Raw genomic sequence first — 21,533 nt, forward strand, 5'->3', positions numbered from 1 at the left:
TCTTGAGCACGGTTTTTGTTTACTTGGGTTTTTTTTTACTTCCAGGTGCAAGGAGTACCAAAATTTTAATATACAAGTTGAGAACATAGCTACTTGATGAAGCTCATGTCATTGACTTCTGGTGGCACTTGTTCTGCTTTCTGCGAAACTTCAATTTCGACATCAAACACAGTGTTACCTTTGGTATGCGGCAATGTAGCGTTCTCTGTTGATGGTAGATTGTCCCCATGAAGCTCACCCATGACCAGCTTGTACCAGTTTTCGTGGCACTCTTGCACAACTTTAAGGGTGAATTCCGTATCCTTGTAATTGCCATCAAACAGGAAGGAATTTGGCTCCTTGCCTGTTGGGATCTTGTATACCTCAAACCATCTTTTCAAGTTCTCCAAGACTCCTGGCATTTTCTCATACACGTCTTTAATGTCGTTCAACTCGGCAGCGAACGGGTCGTTTGTATCGATGACAACCACTTTCCAGTCCAACTCGCCGTCGTCAACCAAGGCGAGCGAGCCCAGAATCTTTACTGGCTTGACCGTCCCCGTGGAAGATACAAAACGGCCGATATCAATGACATCCAGTGGATCGTTGTCTCCTAAGATATTTTGATTCACCAGCGACGATGACTCCAGCGGAGACTCCCAAGTTTGCGGAAAGGCACCGTAGTTGTGTGGTACTCCATGATTCGGATAAATATTGTTAAGGTATCTTAGCTTGCCTTTTTTAGTGTCCTGAACGATAGGATTAGCCTTGAAGTCCTTGGAGATTTCGTATTTAGCATTGACCCATCTTGGGATCTCCACCACCATATTAGCGATACGCTTTTGTTTGTCTAGGCCCAATGGGACATCATGGAAAAACGACCCGATTTTGCCATCCTTTAATCTCAAATATGTCTTAAAACTAGGCGAATTGCGTGTGCCAGATACCACTGAGCTTAAGGCTCTCGATAATTTAAGCATATTAAATAATATACCTTACATATATTTTTTTATGCCGAGGCCCGGTGCGAGGTGTCATATTGAATATTGTTCCAACCGTCTTTGGAAACAATGTATGGCAACGAGCTGCCAACCAGACCCTCAAGGTTTCTTCTCGAATGCGCCGTACCAGCAGACGCTCTTAGGAAGTATTGGGAATTGAACAGGGAGTGAGCAGGATTAAACGGGAGATCGAACATTTCGTGGAATTTTTTGATGCAGAAGTCAGCATTAAGCTTTTTCGATCTTCTTTTAGAGAGTTTGGTTGCAACAAACTTCCATTTATGGATCTCTGCCAACGGAAGCAGATTTCGCAAAACGACCGCGTCTTCCTCTGTAAAGATGGACAGATCAACCCCTGGATCGGCCGGCGTGTAATCCAATGGGTTTATCTGTGTCTGAAAAACAGATGTCCTGGATGAGCTTAATCGGCGCGGTGGAGCTGGTGACCGGTAATTGTAGCCTTTACTGTGGGGCAGATCGCTATAACTGGGGGCGTATAGTGGGGTACTCCTCTGGAAAGAGCCTTGCTGAGATGGATAGTAAAAATGCGAGCTGGCTGAAGTGGAGGACGTTGTCGAGGTCAAGGGAGGGAGAAGGGTGGACGGACGCGACACACTTTCTTGCGGACTTGTATGAGGTCGAGCGGCAGAGTCATAGGGGGAACGTATTCTTCTTGGCAGCTGTCGGATGTCTCGCGTGCATGCGGGCGAGTCGTCTTTTGTTGGATCCACCATACAGGAAAGAGTCTCTAAAATGCTCAAGTTTTGAACATTTTCAGGAATTTCACGGCCGGCGGCCTTGGGGCGGAATGTCAACAATAATTTTTACGAAATCTTGCAGGAGTTATGCACGGGAATCGTGGTACAAAATAGAGTTAATAATATGCACAATAATGTTCTTATTACCGGACTTATGCAGAACTCCATAAAGGAGAGCGTTCCTCCACGCTTGGGCCCGTATTAGCTTGGGCCTCAAGCATGAGTTGGTTTTTTATCGCGTGCCATTTTTCGCGGTCGTAGGCCCCGACCACCACGGATGGCACGCTGCTCTCGTTGGAGCGGTTACTTAGTTGGCTCTCTGGGGTGTGGCTTTCGTTCAGAAGCCGTAGAGACACGCCTGCAACCGATTTGACCGGCGAGTTGCAGGGCGTTTTGAAGTTTGATGAAAGCGTCTTTTGATGCTGGTGTGTGCGGATTGGAGACGTTTGGAGCGATTTGAGGAACTCGAAGTTGAGTTCTGGCTGCGATTGGGAATGGCCAAGAGGTTTTTTGAATTTGAGACTGCGCAGTCTCTTGAGCGGACTGCTGGATGTCGAGTGCAACGAAGGCGCTTTGCGGATCGACCTGGACGGCGACACACGCGAATGTCTGGTGATGGTGGAAGATCTGGACCGTGACTGAGTGCCCTGCGAATGGTAGTCTGTCAGCACCGAAGAAGGGTCGCTGAACGATCTGGTGAGATCCGGCCGCTTGAAAAAATTATTTCCCCAGAGCTGCTGTTCCTCGTGCCACTGACGAGAATGCTGATTCCATGCCTCAAGAGAAATGTGGTTGAGACCTGGATCTGCTGGGCTGGCCCAGTGTGGTTTTGGTATTTCTGTGATGTTTTCGAGTTCTGCAGAGGAACATGACACTGGTGCCAGAGTTTCTTCGAGCTGTGGTAGCATTCGTGGCACTTCCGACTCCAGATGCTGCTGTGGGTGGATGTCAGCCTTGTAGTGGAAGTGGAAAGATTCGGACGAGACGTTGCGGTCGGTAGATTTTTCTGATTTTTCTGAGTCCTGCTTAGAATGTTGATCGTGTAATTCTTCTGGTAGCAACGGGTCGAGAGATTTCTGGCAGTGGAAGTCCATGACTTTCTCTGCCATCTCGTCCACCAAAGTCTGTGCAGAGTGTTTGTTTCTGATGTTTGCTTCTGGGTCGGGAAGTTTTGCCAACCGGCGGCCGGCTGTCAGCTTGAAGAGACACGATAGAATGTATGTGGTGAGCATGGCAAGCTCTATGTGTTTGCGTTTGGATGGAGCGTCGAGCACGGTTTCCAGCCAGTATATCACGACAGGGATGGACAGGAGATTTATCAGCACACATGCACCGTTGAGGTAGTGGTTGGTGTTCCACAGGCAAGCAATTTGAAACAGTCCAGCTGAGTATTCCAGAGCTGTGATCAGGATAAGTGGCACAGATCGAGAGTACGCGAGGACCACCAAAGCAAGAGCCAGAGATGCAGAGGCCCATGAAAGCGCAATTGAGGCGAGCATGGGGCCAAGTACTCTCACGACGGGCATTTTCAAGAGGAACTAAAATGCCGGTGAGTGATGAAATAGTTTCACCATGTTTGTGTTTTTCCGAAAGCAGTAATACTGACATTGACCAAGCTAATAAAATTGGATTATAGCCGAAATTGGGAGTGCATGCAGAGCACAATCAGGATGGAAAAATTGATTTCTGCGGGCTTCTATTGAATATTGTAAAGTCTATCGATGATCACCATGACACGGTAATTGTGGTGAATTTTTTATTTTAATTTTTCTTGGTCACACACTGAAGCTCTCCTCATGTCTTCCAGTTCCAATTGGCAGGAGCCCTCGTGGTTCCGCAAATTAGTGTACGACCTTGTGCTGTGGACGTTCACGGTGATCTTCGACTGCTTTTTCCGCGAGATACGCCCGCGCGGGGCGTTTCGTCTGCCCAAGTCGGGTCCCATAATTTTCGTGGCTGCTCCTCATGCCAACCAGTTTGTTGATCCCATTGTGCTCATGGGCCAGGTCAAAAACGAGACCGGGCGGCGCATTAGCTTTCTGATCGCCGAAAAGAGCCACAAGCGCAAGTTTATCGGTCTTATTAGTAGAAGCCAGATGTCCATTCCTGTCCGTCGTGCTCAGGACTGTCTGAAGCCGGCTGCGGGTTCCATCAAGATCGATCCCGAAAATGAGTTCCATGTGTTTGGAGTGGACACACAGTTCACCAAAGTGTGCCAGACCAAGGGTCTCCTTGCACTGCCTAATTCGTGGGGCACTGCAGAAGTTGGAGAAATAGTTTCGGACACAGAGCTGTATTTGCGAAAGCCGTTCAAATTCTCGTCTCCCAAGACCGCCGATGAGGCGAAAAAAGCGCTCGAGTCGGGAACCGCGTTCAAAACGGCGCCAAGAATCGACCAGTCCGAGGTCTACCACAAGGTCTTTGAACATCTTGCGCACGGCCACTGTCTCGGACTTTTCTCCGAAGGTGGCTCCCACGACCGTCCGGACCTGCTTCCGTTGAAGGCAGGTGTGGCCGTGATGGCTCTTGGGGCCATGGAAGCCCACCCAGGGTGCAACGTCAAGATCGTTCCCTGCGGAATGAACTATTTCCATCCACACAAGTTCCGTTCGCGTGCGGTCGTGGAATTTGGAATGCCAATTGAAATTAGCCCCGAACTGGTTGCAAAATACTCCAACCCAGAAACCTCGAAGGACGCCATCAAGGAGCTACTCGAAACAATCACTGGCGGATTGAAAGCAGTCACCGTTACATGTCCAGACTACGAGAGTCTGACGTGTGTCCAGGTCGCTCGTAGACTGTACTCCAACAACATGTCAAAGCACCTTTCTTTACAAAGTATCATTGAAATGAACCGAAGACTACTCAAGGGGTATCTACACTACAAAGATGAGCCTCGGATTATGGAGCTGAAGAAGAGTATTCTTGAGTACAACGAGAAATTGCGGATTTTCAAAATTCCCGATCATTTGGTGGAAGGAGACCGCAACGACGACACATTGACCATTTTCACGCGGTTTGTTACCTCGCTTGTGCAGCTTGTTGTGCTAGGAGCACTGGCTTTGCCTGGTGTGATTCTTTTCTCCCCCGTTTTTATTGCTACGAAGGTAATTAGCGAGAAAAAAAGGCGCGAGGCTCTGGCAGCCTCCACCGTGAAGATAATGGCGCGAGACGTTATCGCTACATGGAAAATCTTGGTCAGTATTGGGTTTGCCCCGTTACTGTACATCTTCTACTCCGTCTTGGGAACGATGCTGATGAGAAAATACTATGTTCTCTCAGACAGGTCTGCATTCACTATATTCTGTTCCATCTACTTATTCTCGGCCATGATCACGTATTCGGCCCTAATTTTCGGCGACAAGGGTATGGACCTTCTGAAATCAATTAGACCATTGTGGCTTGCGCTGGTCAATAAGGAAGGGCTCACTCAATTGCGTGAGACGCGAAGACAACTTTCAATGGAAATCACAGAGGTAATTAACGAGTACGGCCCTCAACTGTTCCCAGACTTCAATTTATATGACTATGAGAAGAAGCTCGAGCTTAAGAGACTGAGGCGGCAGGAAAGAAAAAAGCTGCAGCTCGAGCAACTAGAGAACATGGACTCTGAGGACGAGTACGAAGAAGCCAAGACGCAGAGACTAAGAAAAAGAAGAGCTGCAAAGAGACAGGAAAGAGAACAGTCGGGCATATATGCCCAAGCCAACGAGTCGTTGAAGGCCAAACTGACATCCTCTGTCCCTATCATTTCCAACGATAATGACAACAACTCCTCTGTGGGGCTCTCTTCTTCGAGTGAGACAGACTTCGCTTCTTCTGGATCGGAATATGAACCTGATAACGACTCTGCCAGTGCGTCCAAAATCGGCCTCGTTAGAGACACGATGATCCGCGAAAACAGAGAACGAAACGAGAAGAACGAGGAGTGAGCGCAGCTCACTTTTAAATTCTCTGTATAATAATCAGAACGAACTCCAATCCCAGTCAGCAGGCATCGGATTTTGATTGTTTGCTATTGTTTCCCTTCTTGTAGTGTTGACTTTGCCGTTTGTGTTTCTATTGGAGTCCAGATCCAAGTTTTTTGTGGTGTGCTCTTTCAAATAAACCTCGTATTTTTGCGCACAATTTTGACAGACTTTGCAAAGATATTTTTTGTCTTTGGTATCCAGATGATCTTCGGAGCTACCGAATAGGGTGAAATGCGCATTGTCATCTAGATAGACAAAGTTCTTCAAGCAGTCGTTGCAAAAAATTTCACCACAGTAGCGGCAATGGTGTTTTCTGCGGCTGTCTGTCATGAAATGGAAAATCCTGTTGCATTTGGCACAACTGAACCGGCTATTATTGGGTTTCCAATGCCGCCGTGTAGGCCCTTCTATCTGTGCTGGCTTTCCACCATAGCCTCTGACAAAGCCCCCAAAATAGTCTGTGATAGATGTGAGCGATCTGAGCGATGATGAAGAAAGAGCCGATTTCAATATAGGGCGTTCGGGTGGTTTGTAGACATCGAATGTTTCACTTCCCGCGGTTGTTTGGCCTACGCTGTCTGAGCGCAAGACAGCAGGCGTATACAATGGGCGTCGCTGGTCGTTGATTTGTTTGATAAAGATGTTGGGTGAGTCCCGAAATGGCGATTTCGTTCGAGGAGGAGGTGATTCGCTTAGCGATTTTTGGTCAATATATAAAGTCATCGGCTTGCCGGGAATGGCTTGAGCCACAGGGGTATTGTTTTTATGTTCTGGCAATGGATCAGAAGGAGGTATGAGTGATGGAGCGGGAGGCACTGCCTGTGGTTCTGGCGGCTGCGGCTGGTAGGACTCTGATGATTGCTCCTTAGGCTCGCTCTTGGTCAAACATTGCTGCTCTTCGTTGGGTAGCGACGCCGTCGCCATGTCGAGAATCGGCTGCATGGTCGGCCCTGCGGCTTGGAAACTGGGCTTATCTCCCACACTCTCAGTATTGGTAGGACTTTGCAAATCTTGTACTCCATCTTGGGCTGCTGTGTAGTTTGCGCTGTTCATAGGCTGCAGGTTTAGACTGCCCGTTGTTCTATGCGAGGCCATGTCAAACAGATGTGTAATTTCAAGGCGATTGGTTTGTCGAGGACAAGAGTAATAAATCAACAATTATCTCGCGGATTTGTTATTTTGCCTTTTTGTATTAATATTTGTGATTTTTTTCGAGTTTAAATTTTAACACGTACAAAAGCATCAGTGAACAATTCGACAATTGAAGTGGATTGCTGAAATATCTTGAAACAAGCCAGATATTTGCGCCTACCGGAACTCGTCCATTGGCCCACATCACAATTGTACCTGAAATGGTCTCACTTATAGATAATGAGGGATACCTTAGGGTTGACCCTACACTGCTCAAGCTCGTGAAACTGCTTCTGTTGACACTGATTTTCGTGTCTGTGTCGTTTGCAGCCGTGTCCTCACGGCTTTTTTCGGTGATCCGCTTTGAATCGATTATCCACGAATTCGATCCATGGTTCAATTTCCGTGCCACTAAACATCTTGTCAACACGTCCTTTTATGAGTTTTTGAACTGGTTCGACGATAAGACATGGTATCCGCTAGGAAGAGTCACTGGAGGAACACTCTATCCCGGTCTGATGGTGACTTCCTCCGTCATCTACCATATCCTGAAGTTTGTGGGTCTGCCAGTCGACATCAGAAATATCTGTGTTCTCCTGGCTCCAGCATTCAGCTCCATCACCTCCTTGGCAATGTACCTTCTAACGTTGGAAGTCACCTCAACAACACCAACACTCAAGCACAAGAAGACTGCTGCACTACTTAGCGCGTTCTTGATGGGGATTACTCCAGGATACATTTCCAGATCTGTGGCCGGCTCTTACGATAACGAGGCCATTGCCATCACGCTGCTACTCGTGACATTTTTCCTGTGGGTGAAGTCGGTCAACACGGGGTCTATTTTCTACGGTGCTTTGACGGCTATGTTCTACTTCTACATGGTCAGTGCTTGGGGTGGCTATGTTTTTATCACCAACATCATTCCATTGCACGTGTTTATTCTGCTTTTGATGGGCCGTTTTGACTACAAAATTTACACCTCGTACTGTACCTGGTATGCCCTGGGAACGCTGATGTCGATGCAGATTCCGTTTGTTGGCTTCTTGCCGATCAGATCCAACGACCACATGGCTGCCTTTGGTGTGTTTGGGCTTCTGCAATTGGTGCTTCTTGTTAGCTACTTGAAAGACACTCTGTCCCCAACAAAGTTTGTTAGATTGATGTTTGCTTTCAGTGCTGTGGTGGCCATTGTTGGCATCTCTGGTCTTGTACTGGCTACCAAAATGGGATGGATCGCCCCATGGACCGGGAGATTTTACTCTCTTTGGGACACCAACTATGCCAAGGTGCACATCCCGATCATTGCCTCTGTCTCTGAGCACCAGCCTACTCCATGGTCCTCGTTTTTCTTTGATCTCAACTTCATGATATGGCTTTTCCCCGTCGGTGTCTATTTCTGCTTCCAGGAGCTCTCCAACCCTGCTGTTTTTGTTATTGTGTATTCGGTTCTGGGTTCCTACTTTGCTGGCGTCATGGTCAGATTGATGCTGACCCTCGCTCCAATTGTCTGTGTGTGTGCAGGTATCACATTGGGAAGACTGTTCAACATTTATCTGGACGTCAAAGAAGAGCTGTCGAGCTGGTGGAACAACAAAAAGTCGCAGGACTCTCTGTTCACGCTGTTGTCCAAAATGGTTGTCAGCGCCACTTTCGTCTTCTACCTCGTTTTCTACGTCCAACATTGTACCTGGGTGACGTCGAATGCATACTCGTCTCCATCGGTTGTTCTTGCCTCGAGAAACCCTGATGGTTCTCAGCTGCTTATTGACGATTATCGGGAGGCGTACTACTGGTTGCGTATGAACACTCCAGAGGATGCCAAAGTGATGGCCTGGTGGGATTACGGATACCAGATTGGTGGAATGGCTGACAGAACCACTTTTGTCGACAACAACACGTGGAACAACACCCACATCGCCACTGTTGGCCGTGCCATGGCCACCTCGGAGGACAAGGCAGAGGTGATTATGAGACAGCTCGACGTGGACTATGTTCTTGTGATTTTCGGTGGACTGATTGGCTACTCCGGAGACGACATCAACAAGTTTTTGTGGATGGTGAGAATTGCTGAAGGAATCTGGCCTGAAGAAATTAGCGAGCGCAATTATTTCACAGACAGAGGCGCTTATAGAGTGGACGACTTAGCCACAGACGCCATGAAGAACTCGCTGATGTACAAACTATCTTTCTACAGATTCGGGGATGCCTACAACGGTCTCGATCCTGTTGACCGTGTGAGACAGCAGAAACTGAGCTCTAGCTATGCAAAATCCATCACTTTGGACGTCATGGAGGAAGCGTTCACCAGTGAGAACTGGATTGTCCGTATTTACAAGCTGAAAAACAGAGACAACTTTGGCCGCGATCTGATCGATATTGGCAAGAAAGACAGAAAACAGCAGTCGAAGAGGACGAAACGGATGCTTTCGAGAAAAAAGCCTACTTTGGAGCTGAGAGTCTAGACCTCCTGATCCAAGTCTTGCATACGATAAATGATAAAATAAAGCTTATTGAGTATTAAAACGGTTCATTAGTTTGTCATTCGTTCGTACTTGCGTCTGATGAGCTCGTTTAAAGTGTGACCTTCGGGCCTGCCCGCTCTCTTTTCGTAGGCGTAATACGACACGACTCCAACGGAGATTGCAAACACCGGGTCCCAGTACCTGCTGTTAGTTGCATTTTGCTCCGTATACTTACTTAGAGATTAAATATGGGTAGTGTTTGAAGGACTGTATGGCACTCATTGAATTAAAAAATAAATTCCTGGAAATAGAGTATTTAATACGCGTAATGAACAGATCATTGCATCCGTCAAATATTACTTTTGCAGAAGCTGAAACGACCAAATACGAGTGCAACGTTCTGCCAGTGTATTCAGAGTATACCGGGCCTGTTTCGGAGGGATCACAGTTTTGGAATGCTCAGAAGACTAGCTGCTCCGTGGACGGACAGGATCAACTTATAAATTACATGAGGGGCAGACGACTAGTTGGAAAGGAGCACCACTTTGGAGGAGACTACAAAGTGGGGGTGTTCCGACGCGAGACAGTCGACGGAGTACAAAACACGTACAAGGAGGTGGGAGAAAGTAGTAACATCGTGAACTACGGGCACGAGAGATTGCCAGACGAGAATGACGCGATTGAGAAGCTGGTGGACTGGATGTCTGTGTCAAAACAGATTCACGAGGAGTGACTTCACCGTAGGTTATAGGAGTTGTAATTTAGATCATGATAAAAAATACGAATAAATTTTAAGATTTGACTTATGAATATCATTCGCAAGTTTAGTGTTTCGACACCGGCAAGAAACACATCCGCGTTTTCAGCCACCGAAAAACGGATCCACAACCGCTACGATCAGTTCCTGAAACTAACCGGCGACAAAGTCGGTTTGCAGGTGCAACAGGGCAGCCATGAGAGTGTCATAGCGATATATTTTCTGGATATATTGAGCCGGCGAGGGTTCCGTCGCGAGACAGACAAAGTGACGCGGACAGACAAGCTCAGATTGGGAGAAATACTCCCAGAACCACCAGCGAAATACACAAAGGCATCAATAAACAAGTATGTGACATCAGTGTCAGAACTAGACTTCCGGCGATATCCCAGCCTAATGCCTCATATTTGTAAAATCTACAACACAGTGACCAATTCACCGGATCTGAAGCGGCTTTCTTTCAAGCGAATTATCCGTTTTTTTGCCAAAACATACAAAACGCTCGAGTGCTTTGAGGTCAGAGACAAAATGATCAAAATGGGCCACAAGCCCGACACAGAGGTAATGAATTTGCTTCTGGAGACAACGCTACAAAAACACCATCCCAACAGAATCGCAAATGTGCTGGAGAACTTGCAAATAATGGACAAATACCATCTTTTGCCTAACGCAACAACGTTTCATGTCATGTTTCGGGGGCTCAGGGACCGGGATCTCAAAAGAGCGATATGCAGAAAAATGGAGACGCTAAAGATAGATATGCAACCCGTGCAAGATGAGCTTTTTGAGTATCTGTCGCTGGACAATAGAGATCTGAGTGAAATTCGAACGGCGATGCAGGATCACGGAGTTCGGACAACAAGCGTTGCGATGACCACCAAGGCGGTCAAGGAGTTGCTGGCCAGGGGCGAAGTCAACGAGGCTTGGCAGTTGACGCTAGATACTGCGCAAGCAAACGAAAAATCGAGTCCTAGTTTTCGAGTTGTCCGCAACCTTCTCTGGCATTTTATTTTAACGGGTGAGATCTACTTTGCTGTTGCTCTAACAAATTTTCTCAAAAGAAAATTTCCCGATTACGAGGACCTAGAAAACTGGAAGATATTGGTCCAGGGCATGGTGTACGTGAACCAGTCCGAGCACTGGGACCTGCTTGCCAAAAAACTGTACCAGTTGAACTACAAGGCGGCTAAGCTCAGCAAGCAGAGCATATATTTTGATGCCGAGGAAATTGCCAAAATTAATGCCGCGTCGGCCGACCCCAAATTCGACATTCGCGAGCCGTTCACCAATAACATACAGCAACTTGTTATGGACGAGATTTTTCGGCGATTAATCTGGCAGGAAAACCCGGAGTTTGACTTGGAAAAGAACAATCCGAATTTCAAAGAGGCTGCAAGGCTGCTGATACAATAAAATGGTACAATTAATTTCCATGGGGATAGGCATTATAAATAATTTTTCTCTCGCTAATCTGGGGTAGTTTAGGTTTCCTGTTTTTTTTTTATCCCAACTTGCACTTATGTCCAGTATTCCACTTATCTGTTCTATAGATGTCGGTACTACCTCCACCAGAGTGATTCTATTCACTGAGAGTGGGGAGGAGATCACCAAACACCAGATCGAGTACTCCACTTCTGCAAAGGAGGGGTCGAAACGGAATTCCCCAACTATTTTTTCCAACGAAGGTATAGCTTTGGAAATCGGCAAAGACGGCCATGTCCAGGTCGAAGAAGACCACATGGGCCCTACCTTGTCTTTCCCTCAGCCAGGATGGGTCGAATGTGATCCTTGTCACATTCTGGCCAACGTTCTAGAGTGTCTGGCAGCCTGTTTGATGAGACTCGAAATTTCGAATTCTGAGGAACCGCTCGACGGCTCTTTGCCTACAGTTTACCACGTGGCGGCTATCGGTATTGCCAACATGCGTGAGACCACCATTATATGGTCCAAGCGTACCGGCAAGCCGCTGCACAACGGTATTGTTTGGAACGACACCCGGACCCTCAACTTGATGAACCAGCTGAACAGTGTTGTTCCCGAGGATATTCGCACCATGCTCCAAGAACGGTCCGGCTGTCCGATCTCTACCTATTTCTCGTCTCTTAAATGGACCTGGCTGTACGACAATGTCCCAGAAATACAGGAAAGTTATGATAGTGGAGAATGCGACTTGATGTTTGGTACTATCGACACCTGGCTGATCTACAATATCACCAAAGAAAAATCATTCCTTACAGACATCACGAACGCGTCAAGAACCAGTTTCATGAACCTAGAGACCAAAGACTACGACGAGGCGCTGCTTGAATTTTGGAGAGTCGACACCACCAAAATCAATCTTCCAAAAATCGTTCCTAGTTGTTACGATTTCGGAACGTTCCAGCTGCCAGACCTGAAACACATTGGGTACCAGCGGAAGGTGCTGTCGCAGGACGCGGAGGAGATTATCATGAGACTGCTTGCGGACGTTCCGATTACAGGTTGCTTGGGTGACCAATCTGCTTCTCTGGTTGGCCAGCTGGCCTTCCAAAAAGGAGACGCCAAATGTACCTACGGTACCGGTGCCTTCTTGCTGTACAACACAGGCGACAAGAAACTGGTTTCCAAGCACGGCGCAGTCACCACTGTCGGATACTGGTTCCCTGACTTGGACCCTTCTGTCGACGGCAAAGACTCGGTTAACCCTCACTACTGTCTGGAAGGTTCGATCGCTGTTGCCGGCGCGTGTGTCCAATGGCTGAGAGACAACCTGAAACTCATTTATAGCTCCTCGCACATTGGTCCTCTTGCTGCTCAGGCTCCTACAAGCGCGGGCGTGGTGTTTGTTCCTGCGTTCTCCGGTCTTTTTGCTCCATACTGGAACCCTAGAACTACGGGAACGATCTTTGGGCTCACGCAGTACTCCAAGGCCTCTCACATTGCCAGAGCGGCCATCGAGGGAGTTTGTTTCCAGGTCCGTGCTATTTTGCGTGCCATGGTCTCAGACGCTGGCAGATCATCTGAGTTTCTCGACCATGCCGAGCTTCAAGACAAAAATAACCCATTGAACACTCTCCACGTGGACGGTGGTATGTCTCAGTCTGACGTCGTGATGCAGATTCAAGCCGATCTGCTGGGGCCATGCGTTTCGGTCGTGAGATCCGACAATGCAGAGTGTACTGCTTTGGGCTCTGCCATAGCTGCAGGACTTCACAAAAAAGTCCGGGTTTGGAAGTCGCTCAAAGACGTGAGCGAGAAGCTCAACGGCGGGTCAGACGAAAGCAACATGTTCGTGGCCCAGCTGGACGACGAGAAAAGACATCACATGTGGAAACGTTGGGAAAAGGCCATTTCGAGGGCCAAAGACTGGCTCGACGACGAGACCGAACAGCCACATATTACGTAATTCCTTCTATATACTACGTATTTTTTAGCAATACTTGCTATTACGTATGATTGCTATTTGTGAACTATAAAATAAGCTCGCTCGCCTCCTTTCTTTTACCATAGAAACAAACATGAGTGACATTGGAAGAAAGGACCTTAGCGACAAGCTCACCGAGACCGTGAAGCCAGACTCTGAGAAGAGTGCTTACGAGAAGACCAAGGAGCAGGTCACAGATCAGGCAGACAAGCTTGCCTCCAAGGTGACACCAGACAACCAAAAGTCCTTCACACAGACTTTGGGCGACAAGGCTCAGTCAGGCTCTGACAAAGCCAAGTCCGAGGTCGACCAGAACCAAAGCAGCCTGGCCGACACTGCCAACCAATATTTGGATGCCGGTAAGGAGAAGCTGAACGAGGCTGTTGAGTACGTCTCCGGTGCTCTTTCTGGTGCCAAGGAGGGTGCTGACTCCACAAAGAAATAAGCTCCTCGGAAAATTCTGTATAGCTATTAAATAAATTAAGAGATTTGGTTGTTCAAAGCATACTGTTGATAACTGCAACGAACCATTGCTTAAATGTGGGGATGATTCCAAGTAGGCCGGGTAACACATGTTTATGCATCAATTTTCGGACCGGCTTTTTACGTGTGCAAACGGCGAAGTGGACTACGGGAAATAACCGATGTGGCAAACTCCTGGGGTACACGTAAAACGCGCGCTCCCAGTCAAGGTAATATAGACTATTTTTACCAGAGCAGCCAACCAGACGAAAACTGGCGTCCCCGCTCCTGCGATAAGGAAAAACCTCTCAAATTGTATATATATCGATATTCCCTGGAATCATCAGAGAAAGTTTTTTCGCTTTGTATTCCTTTTCTCCATAGGTGGTTCCGGCTTTAACAATAGTTTGAACAATACGGAATTGCAAACTGAGTCATGATTACCACTACAAATAAAAGTGACTCTCCCTTACTTTCTTTAACATCCACCCAAAAAACCGTTTCCCCCACCATGTCACCCAACGTAGATTCATCTCTGTCTACTATTTTCGAGCAGTTTTCCAAACAGTACTCAGATCTGGACACTCAGGAGAAAGTGTTGAAGTTTGAGGATTTTGTGAATGTGCTCAGAAATCAGGAGAAGCCAAATCTCTCTAGAGTGACTTCGTTCCTGCCAATCGACTCCTTTGGGTTACTTTATCTAATTGCTGACCACGAGAAGAAAGGATACTTGACAGAGAGCGATTTTCAGAAGTTTTCCAAGGAACTCCTCAATGTGCAGACTAATACTGAGGAGTCCCCCAAGTTACTTTTCAAGCTGTTCAAGCTGTTCGAGAAAGATTTTTACAATGAGCGCGAGACTCCTCAGGAGATCAAGACGGACCGGTTCTTGGATATTCTGTCGAACCTGAACCAGACAATAAAAACAAGTTCTGACATCGAGCCTGTGAAAAAATATCTTGAGGAGAATAAACTCGACAAATTGACCCCGGCAGACTTTTCCGCGCTTATCGAAAAGTTGCCATTGATCAAGCTTGACGAAAAGTTCAAGCAGCTGTCCCAGAACGACAAGATCGACATCGCTAGCTTCAGAGACATAGTCAACGAAATATTCCACTCTAGACTTCCAGACAATATTCTTTCACGGATTGAATCGTTTTCAAAAGCCAATTTTGGCCCAAGCCTGTCGCTGAGCGACTCAGAAACCGTGATCAAGCTTCTTAAAGATCTTCCCTCGCTGAATTACGCCATATATGAGCAGATCTCCACTGGACAGTACAACAACACAAATAAACTGATTTCCAAGGATGAGTTCTACAAGTTTGCCAAATCTCGCGTTGCTGGCTCCCTCACTGAGGAGGAAGCGTCGCTATTCTTCAAATGGAACCTGCAGCTTCTCCAGCAGCAAGATCGCACCTCTGCCATTAAATCTGGCGACATGTTGGCTATTCTCACGGACGACTTGATCAAAAGCCGCGAGTCTTCGGATATCGTTCCGTTCAGTTTCTATCCGATTTTGAATTCGGCTTACTCTTTCCTTCTTGGATCCGTGGCTGGTGCCATTGGTGCTACTGTTGTTTACCCAATTGATTTGGTGAAGACCAGAATGCAAAATCAGAAGGGCAACTCTCTCTACTCGTCATACGGTGACTGTTTCCGCAAAGTGTTCAAACACGAAGGTTTCATTGGGCTTTACTCTGGTCTGCTTCCTCAGCTGGTTGGTGTTGCTCCGGAAAAGGCCATCAAACTCACTGTTAATGACATAGTGAGAGGAATTGGAGCGGGCTACTGCAAGAATGGCGAGCTGACTATGGGCTGGGAGATCCTGGCCGGATCTTCTGCTGGTGCCTGCCAAGTCATATTCACCAATCCTCTTGAGATCACCAAAATCAGACTGCAAGTGCAAGGAGAAACTGTGAGACAAATGGCCAAAGACGGCCTTCCGTATGTTGAGAAGTCTGCCGTCGATATTGTGAGGGAGCTGGGGCTCCGGGGCCTTTATAAAGGAGCATCTGCCTGTTTGCTCAGAGACGTTCCCTTCAGTGCCATCTACTTCCCAGCATATGCAAATATCAAGAAGTTTGTGTTTGGCTTCGATCCAAACAACCCAGCCAAGAAGAGCAAGCTCGAGTCATGGGAGCTGCTTCTTAGTGGAGCGCTTGCCGGAATGCCAGCGGCATACTTCACGACTCCGTGCGACGTGATCAAGACCAGACTCCAGGTGGAGAGTCGTCCTGGCGAGAAGGCGTACAAGAACATTGCGGACGCATTCTCCCGGATATTGAAAGAAGAAGGTTTCTCTGCCCTGTTCAAGGGCGGCATCGCCAGAATCTGTCGGTCATCGCCGCAATTCGGATTCACGCTTGCATCATACGAGCTGTTCCAGAGCTGGATTCCTCTCAAACGGTTCTACCCCGATCAGACGTCCAGAACCCTGACTGACGGCCACGGCAACGTTCTCAAATCTCTGACACCGACCTCGTCGCAAGAAACCGTGCACCACGAGCTTTCCGAGGGCGCGAAGCAGTTTGTGAGCACGTCGCTGGAGCTGAACCCGGCTCTCAACAGCTTCAACTACTACAATTACCTTGATTACAGGGGCAACAAGAAATAGATAGAGAAATATACTGTATTTAATTCGTATACAACTTATAGCTATTCGGCGTTGTAGAATATGGACTCGTCGATCTGAAACTCGTTGCGTCGCACGAGCTGGTTCCATTCGTCGTTGCGAAAGATAAACTTGCCAACCTGCTCGTACGACGTTCCCGATTTGTCTGTTGGTTGCACCATGAAAACTGCCTGGAACAGTCTTTGCAGGGCCACCAGTTTCGCCCGTTTGATGCTTTTCTGCCGGTCTGCTTCCGATTGCGACGGCGTCGGGAACTCTGACCGCTCGTGGCCCGGCGGCGAGTCTTGCAGATCGAGCCAGAGCTTGATTTTGTTACTGTTGAGGTTGAGGTCGAAGTTTTTGTAGTTGGACCTGTTGATCTCGAATTTAAACACCGGGTCGATTTTCGGGTTGCTCAGGGCCTGGTCGGGAGTTTTTAGCGGCGTCGGCAGCGTCGCGGAGTCGGCAGCGCTCCACGCCAACTTCACTCCAGGCGTCACCGGCTCCACCTGTCCTGCCAGGCGATTAAAATCTTTCATGGCCTCCTGTTTTAGATGTTGCTGTTGGTATTTGTACTGTGTCTGCAACGCTGGATGCGCGTACTTGGGATTAATTCGACGCAATTTGAACGCCTCTGTCTGTCCAAAGTTGGTTTCTGGGTTCGGCTTAAAATCCTCCGGCCACCAGTTCCCTTTGCGGCCCGGATGGCGTGTCAGGTCCAGCACGGCCATTTCCCGGATTTTGTCGCGCGGCTGCTGCGAGCTGCTCTGTTTTAGCACCTTTAGTGACTCTTCGTCGCAGTCGTCAAGAATTGAGTCATCTTTTGCGGGACTCACCGCCACCACAGCCGCCGTGCCAACTAATCGCAGTTTTCGTGGCGTGTTGAACTCCGAGTCCTCGGTTTCTGTACCAGAAAGCGCAGAATAAGTTGGCGAGTGCTGCTGTGCTTTTAGTGGTGACAATTGTATCTTCTTTGGAGAAACAAGAATGGCGTGTTTCGGGGTGTTCTGCTCGTACATCCTGAGCTTCTCTTCCAGCATGCGACACTTGTTGCGCAATTCGATGATCTCATGCCGTTGCTGGCGCACCTGCTCGACCAGATCGCCGCGGGGCTCGCCTGTCTGTCGTCGTATTCGCGCATTTTTCCGGACCAGAAAGCTTTTCAGTGCTTCCAACATCTCCTGGTCGTCGGGCAACAGCTCATCGGCAACTGCCTTGTCCATGACTTTGACACGGTAGGGTGAAAATGTATTTATTTTTCGCGTCCGCGTCGGATCAGGTCGATCGGCGCATGGAATATCGTCATGGAATATCATCCAAGCAGATGATCCAAAAACTCGTCCTCGGTTTGTGAAGAGTTGAGCTTCAACGACGGGGCTGGTTTTGGCGTGATCTTGTGTGCTCTGGTCTCGGGCTTCGCAGCAGATTCTTGGGCCAAAATTGTCTTATCACCCAACAGATCTGCTAAACTCTCCTCGAACTCGCCCTCCTTGGGCTTCTTCGCCGACTCTTCGAGCCTCTGAGCATTCACAGCCTTGTAGTTGTCGTCGTTAACTTTCGTGACCTCCAGCACCTTTCTTCCTCCTGTGGTAGCAAACTTCTTTTTCATGGACGTCACCATTTTCTGCCGCTCGATGCGCTTCTGCAGCTCGTAAAAGCGAGCTTTTTCGTCCTCGCTCAGTGTGCGATTGTCTCGAGCTGCTGTATCAGGTTCAGGTTCGCCCTGTTGCTCCACACTCCAATCTAGCAGCTCCTGCTTGGACATCTTCTTAGGGTCCTTGTGTTTGCTGGATTTGCTGATTTCAGGGGCCGATAGCTTCAGTTTCTCCAAAACCAGTCGTGTGTTGGCCTCGTCCTGCTCCAACTCGATCTGTCTCTGCTCTCGCTCCAATGCAATCTGTTCCTCATCTTTAGGATGCTGAATAGGCTTCAGCTCCTCGAACCGCCATTCATTGGTGATAAGCTCGTCAGCGCTTGACTCTTCACTTAAGCTATCATTCTGTTGCACTTCTCCCACCTTTTTCAAATGCTTGCGTTTGTTCTTCCACTTCCACTTATCGTTGTGCAAAACCATAATTATTTCTCGACGCGACGAAAATTTTCAGCCGACGCGTCTTCAAATCATGACCAAAGACATCGTCTGGAAAGCCATCCGCCTCTCTCCAAAGGTATGTAAACGGCACAGGAAATGCTCTAACTCCAGGAACTCTCGGTTGCCAGAGTTTTGCGCTGCGGACAAGCGTTCCGCTGGAAATACGTGGACGACATATGGTCCTGTACGATCCAGAACAGAGTGCTGCTTCTGAAACAGGACGACACGTTCCTCCACTACGCATCTATCCCGCACTTGAAGGACACCGAGGAGGTGGTCTTGGACTACTTCAACCTGTCTATCAGGCTCGAAGAGCTGTACCTTGACTGGGCTTCCAAAGATAAGCATTTTACGAAAAACTCTGCAAATTTTGCCGGAATACGCATGCTCAGACAAGATCCGTGGGAGAATCTTGTGTCGTTTATCTGCTCAACCAATAACAACGTGAAACGGATCTCGAAAATGTGCGAAAATTTGTGTATTCACTATGGCGAGTTTTTGGTTGAGTATCAGGGGATCAAACACTACAAATTCCCTGAACCGGAGCGTTTGGCCCAGCCAAATGTTGAGGCTGAACTGCGTGCGCTTGGATTTGGGTATCGGGCAAAATTCATTCATCAAACCGCCAAAATGCTTACCGAGAAAGACGAGTTTGCGAAACTGTACTCGATGAGAACGGAACCCCATAAAACGTGCCACGACTATCTCCAGACGTTCATGGGCGTCGGCCCTAAAGTTGCTGACTGTGTGTGTTTGATGTCGTTGGATAAGCACGACGTCGTTCCTGTCGACACTCATGTTTTCAAGATTGCTACCAAAACGTACCGCATGCCAGGAAAACTACTAAATAAAGAGCTTTACGCGCAAATCCAAGACAAATTCAAGCAACTATGGGGTGAGTACGCTGGCTGGGCTCACTCGGTGCTTTTTGCTGCTGATCTGCGGGATCTGAACAACGGGATCAATATAAAAACGGAAAAATAGAATGGTATTTATTAATTTTATACTTACAGCACAATATTCTTGGCCAGTTTGGCCTTATATTGCCCGATAGTACCATCCCATCTGGTTGCCGTTTGGTTTTCAACAACGTAGATATCCTTTGCAATCTTGTCCAGCAATCTGAAATCGTGGGACACGACACAAACACCTCCGTTGAAGCTGTTGATGGCTTCGGCCAGAGAATCGATTGTTGGGATGTCCAGACCGTTGGTAGGCTCGTCCAGCAACAAAACATTAGGATGTTCGAGGGCCAACAGAGCAAAAACCACTCTGGATCTCTGTCCCTCGGACAAGGTAGCCATCTGCGAGGTTTGACCTTCACCAGTCAGACCAAATCTTCCCAGTTGACCTCTCCAGTACTGGAAGTCCTGGGAAATGTGCGAAAATTTGTCCCTGACGAACTCCAAAGGCGTTTTCGTAAGGTCGAGCTGGTCAGCAGAGTGCTGCGAATACACACCGATCTTCAAGTGGGTGTGCTTGGACACTCTTCCCTTTTGGGGCTGAAGCTCACCCGTCATAAGCTTCAACAGCGTGGACTTACCCACACCGTTCGGTCCAACCAGTGCGATTCTCGAGTCCATGTCGACTCCAAACGAAAGGTCCTTGTACAGGTAATGTTCTGGATTTCCGTCGTAAGCGAATGAAATGTCGTCGAACGAAAGCACCGGTGGAGGAAGTCTTTCCACCTCTGGGAACTTGAACGTGAAAACCTTGTCTGGGACCACTGGCTGGATGAGACCGTCGGCTTCCATCTTATCAAGGATTTTCTGTCTGGACTTAGCCTGTCTCACCAGGTTGGCATAGGTACCAGCAGAAGCAATGAATTTCTTGATGTGTTGGATTTCTTCTTGCTGTTTGTAGTATTGTTTCATTTGGTTGGTCTCCAACTCGGTTCTCGTCTTAACGTAGGCGTCGTAGTTACCACCGTACTGGGTAATTTTCTTCATTCTCATGTCAATCATGTTGGTGCAGACTCCATTCAAAAAGTCCTCAGAGTGCGAAACAAGAATCAAGGTTTTGTCGAAAAGCTTCAAGTACTCCTCCAACCACACACAGGCCTCCAAGTCCAAGTGAGCGGTAGGGTCGTCCAGCAGCAACAATGTAGGCTTGACGAACAGGGCTTTGGCAAGAGCGACTCTCATTCTCCATCCACCAGACATGTCCTTGGTCTTCTTCTTGATTGTCTGAGCGTTGAAGCCGAGACCAGTGAGGATGACAGCTGCTCTGGCTTCGAAAGTGGATGGGTCCATCTCGTCAATCTTTTCGTACAGTGGCTCCAACAATGGTGATTCTGGTCCGTCGTTGACAATAATATCCTCAACTTCTTTTTCCAAACGAGCAAGCTCAGATTCGGCCTCTCTCACAACCCAGTCCAGGGCAGAGTATTCAGAAGCATTGGCTGGCTCGTTCAATAAATAAACATCGATGTGTTCTGGAATTGGGTACTCTCTGGCGGCCAGAGCTCTCAGGAAAGTGGACTTACCGCAACCGTTCTCTCCAAGCAATCCGTAACGTCTACCATAGTTCAATTCCAAAGAAGAGTCTTGCAAAAGAACTTTACCGTGGAAGAGAAGCGACACAGACGACATCTTGATATCTCTGGAGGTCTCCAAAGAGTCTAGAACACCGGTGGTAACTCTGTCACTCAATCCATCCTTGTCCTGTTGCAACTTGAGCTTTTCGATCTCATCTGCTGCTGAAGACACATCCCCGCCGGACTCAAGCTTTTCCTTTTCCTTCTTGGTCAGCTTCTTAGTCTTGAGCTTTCCCTCGGCGGCCTTGGCAGCCTTCTTGGCCTCTCTCTTTGCTTTCGAAGCAGAAACAGTCGACATGGTCAAAGGTACCAAATTATTTTTTAAAAAATTTTACGGTCGTGGAGGTCTGTAAAAAGTCGTAAAAAGTCG

The 21,533-nt window shown here is 47.9% G+C and overlaps 15 protein-coding genes across 15 annotated transcripts; 8 read left to right on the plus strand and 7 right to left on the minus strand.

The window, feature by feature from the left end:
* Positions 1–89: 89 nt before the first annotated feature.
* On the minus strand, positions 90–959 carry HPODL_03436 (Inorganic pyrophosphatase, mitochondrial; the record flags this gene model as incomplete). Its single annotated transcript, XM_014079747.1, has 1 exon — positions 90–959. One exon carries the CDS (start codon positions 957–959, stop codon positions 90–92), a length of 870 nt encoding a protein of 289 aa, XP_013935222.1.
* Positions 960–988: 29 nt separating this feature from the next.
* Positions 989–1,714, minus strand: HPODL_03437 (uncharacterized protein; the record flags this gene model as incomplete). The annotated part of the gene is made up of 1 exon (XM_014079748.1): positions 989–1,714. The coding sequence occupies one exon, from the start codon at positions 1,712–1,714 to the stop codon at positions 989–991; it is 726 nt and encodes a 241-aa protein (XP_013935223.1).
* Positions 1,715–1,890: 176 nt separating this feature from the next.
* HPODL_03438 (putative secreted protein) lies at positions 1,891–3,264 on the minus strand (the record flags this gene model as incomplete). The annotated part of the gene is made up of 1 exon (XM_014079749.1): positions 1,891–3,264. One exon carries the CDS (start codon positions 3,262–3,264, stop codon positions 1,891–1,893), a length of 1,374 nt encoding a protein of 457 aa, XP_013935224.1.
* Positions 3,265–3,534: 270 nt separating this feature from the next.
* Positions 3,535–5,670, plus strand: HPODL_03439 (Glycerol-3-phosphate O-acyltransferase 1; the record flags this gene model as incomplete). Its single annotated transcript, XM_014079750.1, has 1 exon — positions 3,535–5,670. One exon carries the CDS (start codon positions 3,535–3,537, stop codon positions 5,668–5,670), a length of 2,136 nt encoding a protein of 711 aa, XP_013935225.1.
* Positions 5,671–5,703: 33 nt separating this feature from the next.
* Positions 5,704–6,804, minus strand: HPODL_03440 (Phosphatidylinositol-3-phosphate-binding protein 2; the record flags this gene model as incomplete). Its single annotated transcript, XM_014079751.1, has 1 exon — positions 5,704–6,804. One exon carries the CDS (start codon positions 6,802–6,804, stop codon positions 5,704–5,706), a length of 1,101 nt encoding a protein of 366 aa, XP_013935226.1.
* A 257-nt stretch (positions 6,805–7,061) lies between these two features.
* On the plus strand, positions 7,062–9,302 carry HPODL_03441 (Dolichyl-diphosphooligosaccharide--protein glycosyltransferase subunit STT3; the record flags this gene model as incomplete). The annotated part of the gene is made up of 1 exon (XM_014079752.1): positions 7,062–9,302. One exon carries the CDS (start codon positions 7,062–7,064, stop codon positions 9,300–9,302), a length of 2,241 nt encoding a protein of 746 aa, XP_013935227.1.
* A 328-nt stretch (positions 9,303–9,630) lies between these two features.
* Positions 9,631–10,035, plus strand: HPODL_03442 (uncharacterized protein; the record flags this gene model as incomplete). Its single annotated transcript, XM_014079753.1, has 1 exon — positions 9,631–10,035. The coding sequence occupies one exon, from the start codon at positions 9,631–9,633 to the stop codon at positions 10,033–10,035; it is 405 nt and encodes a 134-aa protein (XP_013935228.1).
* Positions 10,036–10,107: 72 nt separating this feature from the next.
* HPODL_03443 (uncharacterized protein) lies at positions 10,108–11,472 on the plus strand (the record flags this gene model as incomplete). Its single annotated transcript, XM_014079754.1, has 1 exon — positions 10,108–11,472. The coding sequence occupies one exon, from the start codon at positions 10,108–10,110 to the stop codon at positions 11,470–11,472; it is 1,365 nt and encodes a 454-aa protein (XP_013935229.1).
* Positions 11,473–11,578: 106 nt separating this feature from the next.
* On the plus strand, positions 11,579–13,444 carry HPODL_03444 (Glycerol kinase; the record flags this gene model as incomplete). Its single annotated transcript, XM_014079755.1, has 1 exon — positions 11,579–13,444. One exon carries the CDS (start codon positions 11,579–11,581, stop codon positions 13,442–13,444), a length of 1,866 nt encoding a protein of 621 aa, XP_013935230.1.
* Positions 13,445–13,556: 112 nt separating this feature from the next.
* HPODL_03445 (heat shock protein) lies at positions 13,557–13,907 on the plus strand (the record flags this gene model as incomplete). Its single annotated transcript, XM_014079756.1, has 1 exon — positions 13,557–13,907. The coding sequence occupies one exon, from the start codon at positions 13,557–13,559 to the stop codon at positions 13,905–13,907; it is 351 nt and encodes a 116-aa protein (XP_013935231.1).
* Positions 13,908–14,435: 528 nt separating this feature from the next.
* Positions 14,436–16,538, plus strand: HPODL_03446 (Mitochondrial amino acid transporter; the record flags this gene model as incomplete). Its single annotated transcript, XM_014079757.1, has 1 exon — positions 14,436–16,538. One exon carries the CDS (start codon positions 14,436–14,438, stop codon positions 16,536–16,538), a length of 2,103 nt encoding a protein of 700 aa, XP_013935232.1.
* A 41-nt stretch (positions 16,539–16,579) lies between these two features.
* Positions 16,580–17,758, minus strand: HPODL_03447 (uncharacterized protein; the record flags this gene model as incomplete). Its single annotated transcript, XM_014079758.1, has 1 exon — positions 16,580–17,758. The coding sequence occupies one exon, from the start codon at positions 17,756–17,758 to the stop codon at positions 16,580–16,582; it is 1,179 nt and encodes a 392-aa protein (XP_013935233.1).
* An 89-nt stretch (positions 17,759–17,847) lies between these two features.
* On the minus strand, positions 17,848–18,609 carry HPODL_03448 (uncharacterized protein; the record flags this gene model as incomplete). Its single annotated transcript, XM_014079759.1, has 1 exon — positions 17,848–18,609. The coding sequence occupies one exon, from the start codon at positions 18,607–18,609 to the stop codon at positions 17,848–17,850; it is 762 nt and encodes a 253-aa protein (XP_013935234.1).
* A 49-nt stretch (positions 18,610–18,658) lies between these two features.
* On the plus strand, positions 18,659–19,611 carry HPODL_03449 (N-glycosylase/DNA lyase; the record flags this gene model as incomplete). The annotated part of the gene is made up of 2 exons (XM_014079760.1): positions 18,659–18,703; positions 18,739–19,611. 2 exons carry the CDS (start codon positions 18,659–18,661, stop codon positions 19,609–19,611), a joined length of 918 nt encoding a protein of 305 aa, XP_013935235.1.
* Positions 19,612–19,634: 23 nt separating this feature from the next.
* On the minus strand, positions 19,635–21,461 carry HPODL_03450 (ABC transporter ATP-binding protein ARB1; the record flags this gene model as incomplete). The annotated part of the gene is made up of 1 exon (XM_014079761.1): positions 19,635–21,461. One exon carries the CDS (start codon positions 21,459–21,461, stop codon positions 19,635–19,637), a length of 1,827 nt encoding a protein of 608 aa, XP_013935236.1.
* Between the last annotated feature and the right edge of the window lie 72 nt (positions 21,462–21,533).

Source organism: Ogataea parapolymorpha, chromosome IV (assembly GCF_000187245.1).
Source record: "Ogataea parapolymorpha DL-1 chromosome IV, whole genome shotgun sequence".
Taxonomy (NCBI): domain Eukaryota; kingdom Fungi; phylum Ascomycota; class Pichiomycetes; order Pichiales; family Pichiaceae; genus Ogataea; species Ogataea parapolymorpha.